Consider the following 13,390-nt stretch of genomic DNA (forward strand, 5'->3'; position numbering starts at 1 on the left):
TAGAAATATTGGAGGGTTTCTAGTGAGATGATGTATTTCCAAAAACTGTTCCTATGAGAATAAACAGATAAAGTCTCTTTCCTTCAGCATAAAATAATTTTGTTGTTCTTATTCGTGGAACTAGGATTTCCCTGGGGGAGGGAAAAAATGCAGGATTTTTTTTTATGGAAAAAGATTGTAGATTCTGGAAGACTTCCAGTGAGATAATATTTCTCTCGAAAAACGTTCATATGAAAATGCACAAATACAGCCTTCTTTCTTTAGCATTGAATAATTTCATTCTTCTGATTCGTGTACCAAGGATTGCCCTAAGGGAGGGGGGAAAACCAGGACTTTTTCTTAATGAACAAGATTGTAAATTATGGAAGACTTCAAGTGAGAAGGTGCTAATTTCAAAAACAGTTTCTATTAAAAGGAAAAAAAAAAGAAATTAAGCCTTTTCTTCAGAATACAATAAATTTGTTCTTCTGATTCATGCCCCAAGGATTTACCTGGGAGAGGGTGAAGAAGACCAGGTTTTTTTTTGTTATGGTTCAAAATTGTAGATTCTAGAAGAGTGAGATAACACTTAATTCCAGATACTAATGCATAAAAATAAAGCATAAAATAATAATAAATAAAATCAAAAAAAAAATAAATATGCCGGATGCACATCCTTTAGCATAAATATTCTTCTCATAGATATTCCTAGGATTTCACGGGAGGGATACCCCTTTGCCCCCGGGAGGGCAGCCATTTTTCTTACAGGAACGGTTTTGTAGAAAAAGAAATTCTTTTTTCCACATTTTCAAAGTAATACACCCATGGGTGTTTTTCTCAGAACTGTAAATCTGGCACCGGGATAAACTCAGTTCGAAAAGAAGTATTCCTTTTTCAACATATTCATCATAGGTCTATTTAGCCACTACAGGACTGTGATACAAAAAACAGTTCTGCATGTAAAAATATTTATCAATTTAAATTTCCTGAAGCTGAAAAGAATCCTGAAAAAAAAACATATTCACCATTTTTACATATTTAAAAATCCTTATTACCCTTGATTTTTTTAAAAAAAATACTATCATTTCTAATCAACTAATGATTTTGTTCTATTTTAAAAACATACAAAGAAAGAAAAATCAAATTCATCATTTACGAATCTTGCACCTCAAAATTAACTTTTGTAAAATAATTACTTTTACTCCTACCTAGGATGGGAAGGGGTTATAGCAAGTTTTTCAGTTCTTCTCAAAACTGAATATTTGGGCCTAGAACACACATTTTTTAAAGTTTCCCACCATTAAGAATTTGGTCTGTTGAGAAGCCCGATTTTGAACATACACATGCAGAGATATTGTCCATGGGGGGGGGGGATAAGAATAAAAAAAATCGTTTTGTTTCTAATATTACAATATTATATTTTGTTTCGCCCACAGAGGTCGGAGGGAGGGGAGGAACAAAGCTTTGGGCTTATTTGGAAAGTTGTCAATTAATCGGAAATAAGTAAAGTGGGCCTAGATCCATATTTTCGAAGTTCAATATAAAGTTTTGCTACTTTCGTTTTGCCCAATTTCGAAAGTTTTGCCCAATTTCGAAAGCAAGCCTGATTAATGCATGGTACTTCTTCTTATTGATTCTTTTTAATCTTCTATTAATATTAATTTTCAGTACTAACTTATTTAGTATCACTAACTAATTTATTTAGACGGTAAGTAATGTATTTAGAAAAATATTGACGAAGAAAAAGTGGCTTGTTACTGTGTTTCTAGGGCTTCTCTAAAACCGGCAATACTGCTTTTACAAAACAAGAAGAAATCCAGACGCGGCCCCATTGAAAGAAAAACATTTTCAACAAGCGCAAAATTGGAAATTTACAGTATGCATTTTTGAATTATGAATTTTTGGCATCAATAAAATATCTCAAAATTTCCGGTCCCTATAGTCATGTTTCTTAGTTTTTTTCTTAATTTGTGGTCTCAAGCTTACTAACCTTATTTTTACTAGGCTACCAAATCCAGGGCAGTTACTAATCCTATACCTCCTATGACATAATCCTATGACACTTATTTTTTTTAATTTTTAGTCTCCCTTTTTATGGTTTTCTATTATCAGTTTTTGTTTTCTATTCCGCCAACAATGCTTAGCAAAGATACATTTTCCTCGTCGATATTTTCTAACCAAGGAAGTAGGAAAGAAGCAAAATAATATTAAAAGGAAAGCCCATAGCCTTAAATAGAAGAAGAAATTTATGGGCAATCTATGGTTGTTTTAATCTGAAGAGGCTATCAAGACGTCTCAAAACTGGACTTTTACACAATGTTTACAGAATTCTCAGAAGAATTCCAGATTTTCAAAAGGGCTAGTTAGACTTTCCAAGTCCAATTTTCAGTTCAACTTTCTGGGCTTGAGATAATTTGAAGTGCAGTATCTGTACAATAGGAAGGTTAGCAACTTTTTAAAAACCAGGCATAATTTCCTGTCGAAAAGTTTCAATAAAATGCAACTTAAAAGAAAAAAGATCATGGCAAAGAAGAAAAAATTGCAACTCTTAATCACTCTTTCCTTGTTGCAAACGGCAACTTCCAGATCGGCTATTGACAAGAAATTCGACTTTTTCAAACGCATAATGCAATCGATCATACAAGTCAACATGGCATCCAAATTCCTTGAGTGAGCTTAATTTGTAAGTACGGAAACTCTTATGTTCGTCTATGTAAGTGACAGCAGACATCAATGGACAAAGAATAATTTTTGTATGATCTTTGAAGAAGTTGATCTGAAAAAGAAAAGTCTGTTTTAGAGACTCAAATGCTAACATTCATTATAGACGCATTAGGTGGGGGGAGGAGGGGGCGGTGTGTCCCCAAAGAAAATTTTCCCAAATTCACAAGAAGTGGTTCGAAAGATCCCCCTTTCGAACCACTGGGGAAAATGAATGATATTCGTCTGGGAATACAACTATTTGGGTTCATTGACCCCCTTCAAGCATCAGAATCAAGTACAACTATGCTTACAGGTATGAAGAAATACCTCATGGAAAACTGAATTACAGTGACCAAAAAATGCTATATTCTGTAGGGCACGCGGATAAACGTTTTTTCGGGAGGGGGAGGAAGGGAGGCTCAGACTGTGCAAAGGTATTTCTGAGCGAAGAAATATTCGGGGGAGGGGGGAATTCCAATTCCAGGAAAAGGGTAAATTTGCAGTGGGCCATATAATTTAGTTAGGATGAAAGAGAAAACATCATTTGATGTCTTTTTTTATGCTCTTTCATAATTCAAGAATTGCTTCTGGGGCTAGTTGCATCTTGAGCCCTTGAGGGGGCCCTGAATGTATTTGACATGAATTATGAAAGAGCATAAAAAAAGCATCAAATGATGTTTTCACTTTCATCCTAGCTAAATTGTATGGCCCACTGCAAATTTACCCACCCCCATCCCCCTAAAATGCAAATATATACCCTGAATTGGAAAATACTCTGAATTGTCGACGGCAAAGTTTCGAATCGCAAAATTCAGCGCTATTTTTGTCGACGGCAATCGAAAAACTTGAAACGGTAGGAAAACGGTTTATATTTGAGTTGCCTAATAAATGAGGTTTGAATTGTTAGAAATAAGTATTTTTGGAATATATTACTCTAGAACAACCTGTTTATAAACTAACGGTATGTTGTTGACTATACTAGTATAAACTAAACTAATGGTGATAACTCATTTATGTGGTTAAAAAATTAAATACCTTTGGGACCCCTTTAAGGGCTCAAAATACAATAGCCCCAGAGGCAATTATTAATAATGAAAGAGCATAAAAAAAGGCATTAAATGATGTTTTTCACATTCATCCTAGCTATATTATATGACCCACTGCAAATTTACCAGGCAAAGTACCATTTCATTGGGGAGAGGGAGTAAATACCCGGCCTTACAACCCCCTACCAATCACAGGCGCTCATGGATATAAAATTTTTAAAAAGGGGATCCAGATATCTTGTATAGCTTAAGGCGATCTCCGCAGGTTTCTGGACCACCCTTCCCAACTTGTGTGGACCTAAAAAAGAGCCATGTGCAGTTACAGAATATCATATTCGGGTGGGAGGGGAGTGTGGCTAGTTCAAAAACACTGAGTTTTTTTCCACTATACTAGAAGGAAAACACCCAGAACTGTACAACTACTAAAGTAGTATTTTCATTGGGCTTAATTGTTAATGTTATATGCAGGGGCTGATCTAGGATTTATTTAAGGGTGGGGGGGAGCAAAATAGGTTGATCCGATAATCTTGCTTTAGGATCAAGTTTATTTAACGCAAACTTGCGTTAGTTAAGTAAATTAAACTACTTTAGATTACGTTAGGGGGAGGGACGCGCCCCCTTGCCCCCTGGATCCGCCACTGGTTATATGTTAGTTTTTAATTACAAAAATTGTTAATATTATACTACTGTTCTCTTTTCATAACACTGGGTCCCTATTCTAATTTTTTTTTTCTTTATCCAAGTCTTATTAAATTAATAATGCAGAAAATCTAGCTTTTTTTTGTTAGTTTTATCGTACTTTTTCTTTGCCATCATAACAAGTCAATTTTGTTTGTGATACTCCCTGCGTCGCATGCCCTGGTGGCTAAATGTGCTCCCTGATACCATAACATATGATATTGTTAGACCCCGGCGCCACGCCGGCGCATGCATCGAACGCCACCGACGAGTGGCCCTGTCGACCGCCACTGAAGTGTCGTAACGCCGCCGGTGCGCCACCGCCGGCCGAGGTGACGGTGTTCCGCTGACTTTTAATTAATTTGAGCCAATTCTTTACTGCATCAATCGCAATGTTTAAGCTTTTCCTTTCTCGTGTGGTTAAGGATTTCGATTTTCCCGCTTAGAAATCAAGTGCAGTTTTCAATATTAAACAAACAAGCACACACACTAATAGTTTGCAAGAATTCCTTGGGCTTCCAGGGGGATTTTTCATTCAGCACTAGTTCTTGTAGCGCATCCACTGAATAGACAATTTTCTTTCAAACAGACACCAGGTCAAATTCCAGGTAAGAACTTGAGATTTAAGGACCTCTCTATTTCAAGACACCTTGGTATAGCAAAGAATCAATATTTCTTGAGTCCTTGCCACTGGCGGATCCAGGGTAATGGGGCGTGGGGAACCCTGACACCCAAGATTTTTTTCTGGAACCCTCTTATTCTGTTTTTGTTACTCTTTTTTTAGAATAAATTTGTCAATTTGGTCAATTATTGGCACCTTTGTCACATTGCCCCCTTCCCCCAAGATTTTACTCCATGGCGCCCTTGTCACATTGGGCCTCCCCCAAGATTTTTCCCTAGATCCGCCCCTGGTCCTTGGCAGGCGTTAATAAATACTGAGGTAGATTTCTTGACATAGCAGCGTTTTTTAAAACAGGAGGTTCTGAAAATTCTCAAGTTCCTAACTGTTAAATTCATCAAGTACAATTGACGTGTTTCCTTATTTGTCATAAAACCACTGGAGGTGAAATAACTAGGAGGTTTCTAATTACAGGAGGAGGACCTATTTCAGACATCGACAGAAATAAACGGGATGGAAACTACAAATGCAAATCTCCCTAACCACCATCTCAATAGTTATCTATTATACCACCCGGAAAATTACTTTTTCTCTACTTACTCTGTCTAAATTTTTTTAATAAGTATTTCATTAGTTTTAACATTTCACCCATGTACAATGGTAACTATTTTGAATGCACAGACAGTAAATAGTAGAGGCCAAACTGTAATTGCTAATTTTTAGCTTAAGTCTAAACTTGGAAAATAGGCTACTGCCCAATCTTGGACAAAGGATCTTAAAATTGAAGTATCTCAATCATGGACAGATTTAATTACTGACATGTGTTGTGAAAAAGAGCAATCATAATTAAATAGGCTTGGCTTTAAGATTGTAGTCAGCCAATCCCAACTATCTGCATCAGGTCCAAGATTAAGAACCTACAGTCCTTCTTTAGGGAAGTTACATTTTAGTCAAAACAATTGTACAAGATCACACATTGTCCAAGAATTGGGGTTTTTACCCTAAATCCTCTTTCACGTAGTAGATAAGATCTGGCTGTTTCAGCCACTTTCACACATTACCTCTCCCACCACTTAAAGTCGTCACGCTGACCTCAGCCGTAGGTTCCACCTTCTCCCCGATGGCCCTCAAAGATGACTTTTACAAAGTTGCCAACTGCAACCTAAATCAAAACTAAGTTCACATTCCTTTTCACTATCAAACAGTTCATGGTAACAAACTGTAAGTAAGGAGCGACCCGGCTCAATAGTAACCGAAACTATAAAAAAAAAACGGACTTCTTGTAATAATGGTTGCTTTAAACGAATTAGATGTTTATGTGAGTTCTTAACATATAAGTTTCATCAAGTTTAGTCTTACCCATCAAAGCTGAGAACCTGGGAAAATGCGTCCGATGTTTGAAAAAAGGGGGAAACGACCCGCAAAAGTCATAGAACTTGAATGAAAATCACACCATCAGATTCAGCGTACTAGACAACCCTACTATGGAGGTTTCAAGCCAGAAGAAAGATCACGGATGCGTGTTTATTTGTATGTTTTTTTTCCAGGGGTGATCGTATCGATCCAGTAGACCTAGAATATCGTGAGAGGGCTCATTCGAACGGAAATTAAAAGTTCTAGTGCCCTTTTTAAGTGACCGAAAAATTGGAGAGCAACTTGCCCCCCCCCCCCATGCTCATTTGTTTCCCGAAGTTACCCAATCAAAATTTTGAGATAGCCATTTTGTTCAGCATAGTCAAAAATCTAATTAATATGTCTTTGAGAATGAATTAATCCCCCACAGTTCCCGGGGGAAGGGCTGCAAGTTATACACTTTGCCCATTGTTTACACATAGTATTGGTTATTGGGAAGTATACAGGCGTTTTCAGCAGGAATTTTTCTAGTGGGGGGTCGGAGTAGGGGTTACGGGAGAGGATCTTTCCATGGAGGATATTTCATTGAGGGATTTCCCAGCATTATTTAAAAAACGATCAGAAATTAAATAAAAAAAAACAAGTTTTTTTCAACTGAAAGTAAGGAGCGGAGCAAGATTAAAACTAAAAAGTACAGAACTTATTACGTATATGAGATTGTTCGCCCCCTAGTCAATACCTCGCTCTTTACGCTAAAGTTTTTTTAGTACTTTCAAAAGAGCTATTTATTCTAATTAACCGGTCTTTGTGATTCAGGGGTTTGTGATTCGAACAAAATTTGAACTTTAGCGTAAAGAGTGAGATATTGACTAGGGAGCGAACTCCCTAGTATACATAGTAAAAACATACGAATATAGAAATTCGTTACGTAAGTTAATTCGTAAGTTACGTCAGAACAAAACTTCGAGAAAGCAAATTAGCCAAAAAAAGAAAATTAATACACGAATTTCGTTTTAATTATTCATGTACGGTGAGCCAAAATCAAAGCTGCATTAATTCAAAAACGTTCAGAAATTAACTAAAAAAAAACAAGTATTTGTAACTAAAAGTAAGAGCGACATTAAAACTTAAAACGAACAGAAATTATTCCGTATATGAAAGGGGCTGTCCTCTCCTCAACGCCTCGCTCTTTACGCTAAAGTTATTTATTGTTTTAAAAAATAAAGTTGTAAGACAGAGTCAAACTTTAGCGTAAAGAGCGATGCGTTGAGGAGGGGAGAGCCCCTTTCATATACGGAATAATTTCTATTCGTTTCAAGTTTTAATGTCGCTCCTTACTTGCAGTTAAAAAAACTTGTTTTTTTTTTAGTTAATCTTACCCAAGAGGGCTGTCTGAATTTTCATTAAAATCGCTGTCTGAACCTTTTCAGTTTAATTTTCACCCTCAGTGCTGTCTTCTTGCCAAATCTCTTCAAAGCCTGCTTTTGCTGCTTCATTTTATTTTCCACCCCTTCTTTGCCTTCCTTGTAGCCAAGGCAGCTTCAATCTTGGCCTTCACTGATGCATCAGTGACCACTTTCGTTCTGTCCTCCTTTCTTCTCTGAAGCATTTTGTTTTCTTGGTGGTGTTGGGATGTGGTTGTAAATGTGACAGTCCTATTTCACATCTTGGCCTTCAATATTTCACTATGTAACTCTTGGCCTTCACTGATGCATAACTGACCACTTTCGTTCTGTCCTCATTTCGTCTCTGAAGCAGTGTGGGTTCTTGGCGGTGTTGGGCTGTGGTTTTAAAAGTGACAGTCATATGTCACATCTTGGCCTTCACTATTTCACTATTTCAATCTTGGCCTTCACTGATGCATCAGTGACCACTTTCGTTCTGTCCTCCTTTCTTCTCTGAAGCATTTTGTTTTCTTGGTGGTGTTGGGATGTGGTTGTAAATGTGAAAGTCCTATTTCACATCTTGGCCTTCACTATTTCACTTTTTCAATCTTGGCCTTAACTGTTGCATCAGTGAAGGCAACTCGTTCTGTCCTCCTTTCTTCCTTGAAGCATTGTGTTTTCTTGGTGGTGGTGGGATGTGGTTGTAAATGTGACAGCCCTATTACACATCTTGGCCTTCAATATTTCTCTATTTCAATCTTGGCCTTCACTTATGCATCAGTGAAGGCCACTCGTTCTGTCCTCCTTTCTTCCTTGCAGCAGTTTGTGTTCTTGGTGGGGTGGGGATGTGGTTGTAAATGTGACAGTCCTATTTCACATCTTGGACGTCACCATTTCACTATTTCAATCTTGGCCTTCACGGATTCATCAGTGAAGGCCACTCGTTCTGTCCTCCTTTCGTCATTGAAGCATTTTGTTGTCTTGGTGGTGTGGGGATGTGGTTGTAAATGTGACAGTCCTATTTCACATCTTGGCCTTCACTATTTCACTATTTCAATCTTGGCCTTCACTGATGCATCAGTGACCACTCGTTCTGTCCTCCTTTCTACATTGACGCAGTTTGTGTTATGGTAGGTGTTGGGATGTGGTTGTAAATGTTAAAGTCCTATTTCACATCTTGGCCTTCTCTATTTCACTAGTTCACTGTGGTCAGTCTGTGTGGCATATTGGAAACATCTTTCGTTCGGGACTAAGTTCGTACCTGAAGATGGGTGGGGACTTTTGTGGGGTGTTAAGGGGTTTTAAAAGTTACAGAACACTTTATCATATAGGACTAATATCTAAATCAATTACTATAGTTTCCAGATCGTAGGCCTCAGTGACCACTTTCGTTCTGTCCTCATTTCTTCACTGAAGCATTTTGTTTTCTGGGTGGTGTTGGGAGGTGGTTGTAAATGTGACAGTCCTATTTCACATCTTGGCCTTCACTATTTCACTATTTCAATCTTGGCCTTCACTGATGCATCAGTGAAGGCCACTTTCGTTCTGTCCTCCTTTCTTCCCTGAAGCATTTTGTTTTGTTGGTGGTGTTGGGATGTGGTTGTAAATGTGACAGTCCTATTTAACATCTTGGCCTACACTATTTCACTATTTCAATCTGGGCCTTCACTGAGGCATCAGTGAAGGCCACTCGTTCTGTCCTCCGTTCTTCCCTGAAGCAGTTTGTTTTCTGGGTGGGGTTGGGATGTGGTTGTAATTGTGACAGTCCTACTTCTCATCTTGGCCTTCACTATTTCAATATTTCAATCTTGGCCTTCACTTATGCATCAGTGAAGGCCACTTTCGTTCTGTCCTCCTTTCTTCTCTGAAGCCTTGTGTTTTCTTGGTGGTGTTGGGATGTGGTTGTAAATGTGACAGTCCTATTTCACATCTTGGCCTTCACTGATGCATCAGTGACCACTTTCGTTCTGTCCTCCTTTCTTCCCTGAAGCATTTTGTTTTCTTGGTGGTGTTGGGATGTGGTTGTAAATGTGACAGTCCTATTTCACATCTTGGCCTTCACTATTTCACTATTTCAATCTTGGCCTTCACTGATGCATCAGTGAAGGCCACTTTCGTTCTGTCCTCCTTTCTTCCTTGAAGCAGTTTGTTTTCTTGGTGGTGTTGGGATGTGGTTGTAAATGTTACAGTCCTATTTCACATCTTGGCCTTCACTATTTCACTATTTCAATCTTGGCCTTCACTGATGCATCTGTGACCACTTTCGTTCTGTCCTCCTTTCTTCCCTGAAGCATTTTGATTTGGTGGTTGTGGTGGGTTGGTTTTGTTCATTGTTAACGCCTAGGTCCCTTATTGGACGTCAACTTTTATATATTTCAATAAGTGCCTTCTCAGATGAATCAGTGAAGGCCACTTTCGTTATGTCCTAATATATTACCTGACTCAGGGTGGGGTCTGGTTGGTTTTGGGATGTGGTTGTAAATGTTACAGTCCTATTTCACAAGGGCTGCAAAATTACAGGGCTTACTGAAAGCATTGGCTGAAAGGGTGGCTGTGCAGGTAGGGGTGAGGCTGGAGTTAGAGCCTCTGATGAGCTTAGCAATCAGCTTCTGCCATCAGCTTCATGGGCTAAAACAACATTTGGTTGGTCTCTATTTCAGAGCACAGATCTTCATTATCAACAATCTGGACTGTAAAGGGATATACCTTCCAAAGCTCTTTTAGACGTTTGATGGTATGAAAGCTAAGGGGAAAGATTTTCCTACCAGCGCAGCTGTGATGTAAATTTTGACAGTTCTTCTCGACGGTGACGGGTGCTCGATGAAAAAATTATACTACTAATTTTGATAACTAATTCCGTTAGGAATACATAGCTGTTAGATCTTTCAACTATTATGGAATGGTTCTGAAATGCCACAGCCATTTCGTTTCTACCAGGTTTCTACTTCTCTTGATGAATAACGAAGAAGACACGCGTCCAGCTAGCGACTCGCGAAGTTTCTAACTCGTGAATAGGCCCAAATCTGTTGTAAATTAAAGCTGGGATTTGAGAAAGACTGATCAAAACATAAATGTTTGCGGTCAAAAATGATCGCGCCGGCGGCGGCGCGGATAAATTTTCGGAACACAAATGAATATACACTTGAATAAGATATAAATACGAATAAGAGTGCAGAGAATGCATTAGAATGTATAAGAATGTAATAATAAGAATAAAAACTATGAATAGATAAAAATATAAAATAAATAAAAGTGAACAACATAAGTAATCATACTATGAATAAGAATGAATAACGTAAGCAATTCGGGCACGAACAAAAACGAGAAAAAAAACAACCATAGATAGTAACAATAGAAAAGCAAATAATAAAAATAAAAAGTAGCTCAACCCTCTTAGTATTTAATAAATTAATTAACGGTAAAATTATTTAACTAAAATAGATTAGACCCTAAAAGATGCTTAAAGTGCCAAGGCCATCAGAATAAAAACCCCGTTTTGTCCCCTACACACATCTTAGGTTTTTAATACCTGAAAACCATAATTTCATAGCGTTTCTCTTAAAGGTGTTTCAAAATTAAGATATTTTTATGGCAGAAGCACATTTTCTTCAACGTTGCCATGTTGAACCGTGAAAATAAATAAGCAAAACTATTTAGTTAAATCTGACAACGCTGGAAATTTGCAGTATGATTTTTGATTGTCTGGGAATAAATGGAATGTCTCGACATTTTTAGCGCTGTAGACAAGGCCATCATATATGGGAGGGAGGCCGCCCTCCCCCAATGTTTTTGGTCACTCGATAAAAAATAATTCGATAAAATCGTGGCGCTTCGCGCCGCGATTTTTTCGACGCCGTTAAAATTCTGTTGGGTTCAATAAAGACGACAAAAATACTGACCTGTCATCTACAGAAATTTCAAACTTGGTCGGTAAACGCAGCAGTTTTACCGACTCTTGCCGTGATTTCATAGATGGTACCACAGCTGTCCATTTGGTTAAATAAACAGCATTAAAACAGTGACATGATAAGTACCGAAATCTAAATCTCGGTTGGTAAATGCACCGGTTTTACTGACTCGCGCAGTGATCTTACGCATTGTATTCGAAACGGACATTAAGCTAATTATTGACAAGAAAGATTCGATAAAAATGACCAGCCAGTCGGTAAAATCTCTGCCCCCCCCCCCCAACATTTTGCCTAGTAACAACAGTGGCTGTAGATAAATATAAATACTATCCCAATACAAAGGAATAAGAAAAGAGCTAAATTGCATTCAAAGGAAAACCCAGTCCTAAAAAGAAGAAGAAATTTATAGGTAATTTATGGTTGTTTGAATCTACAGAGGCTATTAAGACGTCTCAAAACTGGACTTTTTACAGAATTCCAGGTTTTCAAAATACATTCGTCTCTAAAAATTCGATGCAACAACAATCTGCTGATTCTCAAAAAAAAAGAAAGCTTCATTTTCATAAGCTATTTGAGTGGCATATGTTTTTGGGTATTTGGTGGCAAAAAATAGTAGAAAGGGCTACTGTAACATCCCACGGGCATTAGAAAAGTTTATAGCAAACACTCAAGCCTGCAGTGTGAAATTCAGCTACCATATATGCATCATCTACAGTGTGAGTACCTTCGACATGCAGTGCAAATGCTTCCAAATGTTACGGAATCCCTGGTAAAAAAGTCGGCCTTTATATTTAATTAGGATAAGCATTTCATTTTTCTGCTTTAAAAACCGTTAGTTTTCTCTTTTGTTTAAATTTTGTTTCGTTATTCGAAGTTTTAGTCTATATCTTTTATTCTTTTGCAATTTTTATGTACCCTGTAAACAGCTCAATTTTAGCGCTTCTTAGTGCTATGTCAGTAGCATGTAAATTTAATATGTTCAATATGTTTAATATGTTCAACTGATATTAGTCCTTTTATTTAGATAGTTCAACACTTCAAAGTGTGTTGCACTTTTTCGTGGTTTTTGTGACTGGACTTAAATCTCTTGCCAAGCACTACTCGGCGTAGAGAGTGACGTTTGCCTCCTCTATCCATTTCGGGTCATGAAGAGCGCTTGTCGTTGCTAAGCCTAAATATTTGCCACCGTGAAGAACTCTGACATATCATCGGACCATCGTTTCTTTGGCCAACCGGGGTTGCCTCCAACCGGCTGTGATAGTGTGGAAGTCGTAAATGAAATTTACGGGTAGGTTTGGAGGCATTCAAACCATCGTATGGTTCGTTCAGCTATTTGAATTAAACCGAGACTGTTTAGTGAGTTGGAATAACTTCTGGTTCATGAAGTCGTACCGGCAGATCTTCTATGTCACTCAGGCTCTTTGACATATGGATGCCCTAGAGAGTTGCGGCCGATGTTTGCCACCTTTCAGCTCCTTAGAGCATCACAGAGCCGACGAGAGCGTTGAAAATACGTAGTTTTGGTGCGCGTCTGATGTTAAATTTTCGCCAAAGGCAGCGTTTCAGTCTGTTAAGGGCAGAAAGCTCCTTAGATATTCTTACTTCGATGCCAGTGGTGTTAACCGGGTTAAGAGAAGAGCCAACAGGAGCAAACGGGTTCTTTTATGTGCTTCTTATATGAATAAACAAATTAATGCTTCAAGGTATAATTTGCTGGTA

General features: G+C 38.0%; 1 protein-coding gene across 1 annotated transcript in view; it reads right to left on the minus strand.

Moving 5' to 3' along the window:
• Positions 1–252: 252 nt before the first annotated feature.
• The window catches only part of polo (Serine/threonine-protein kinase polo), a 51,122-nt gene continuing 37,984 nt past the window's right edge, over positions 253–13,390 (minus strand). The window contains exon 9 of the mRNA XM_089102072.1: positions 253–2,755. Coding sequence (XP_088958198.1) covers positions 2,528–2,755 — 228 coding nt within the window. The 3' untranslated portion in view covers positions 253–2,527. The remainder of the gene's footprint in view (positions 2,756–13,390) is intronic.

The sequence above is a fragment of the Artemia sp. Qi Xiang Cuo genome, chromosome 16 (genome assembly GCF_049724085.1).
Source record: "Artemia sp. Qi Xiang Cuo chromosome 16, ASM4972408v1, whole genome shotgun sequence".
In the NCBI taxonomy this organism is placed as follows: domain Eukaryota; kingdom Metazoa; phylum Arthropoda; class Branchiopoda; order Anostraca; family Artemiidae; genus Artemia; species Artemia sp. Qi Xiang Cuo.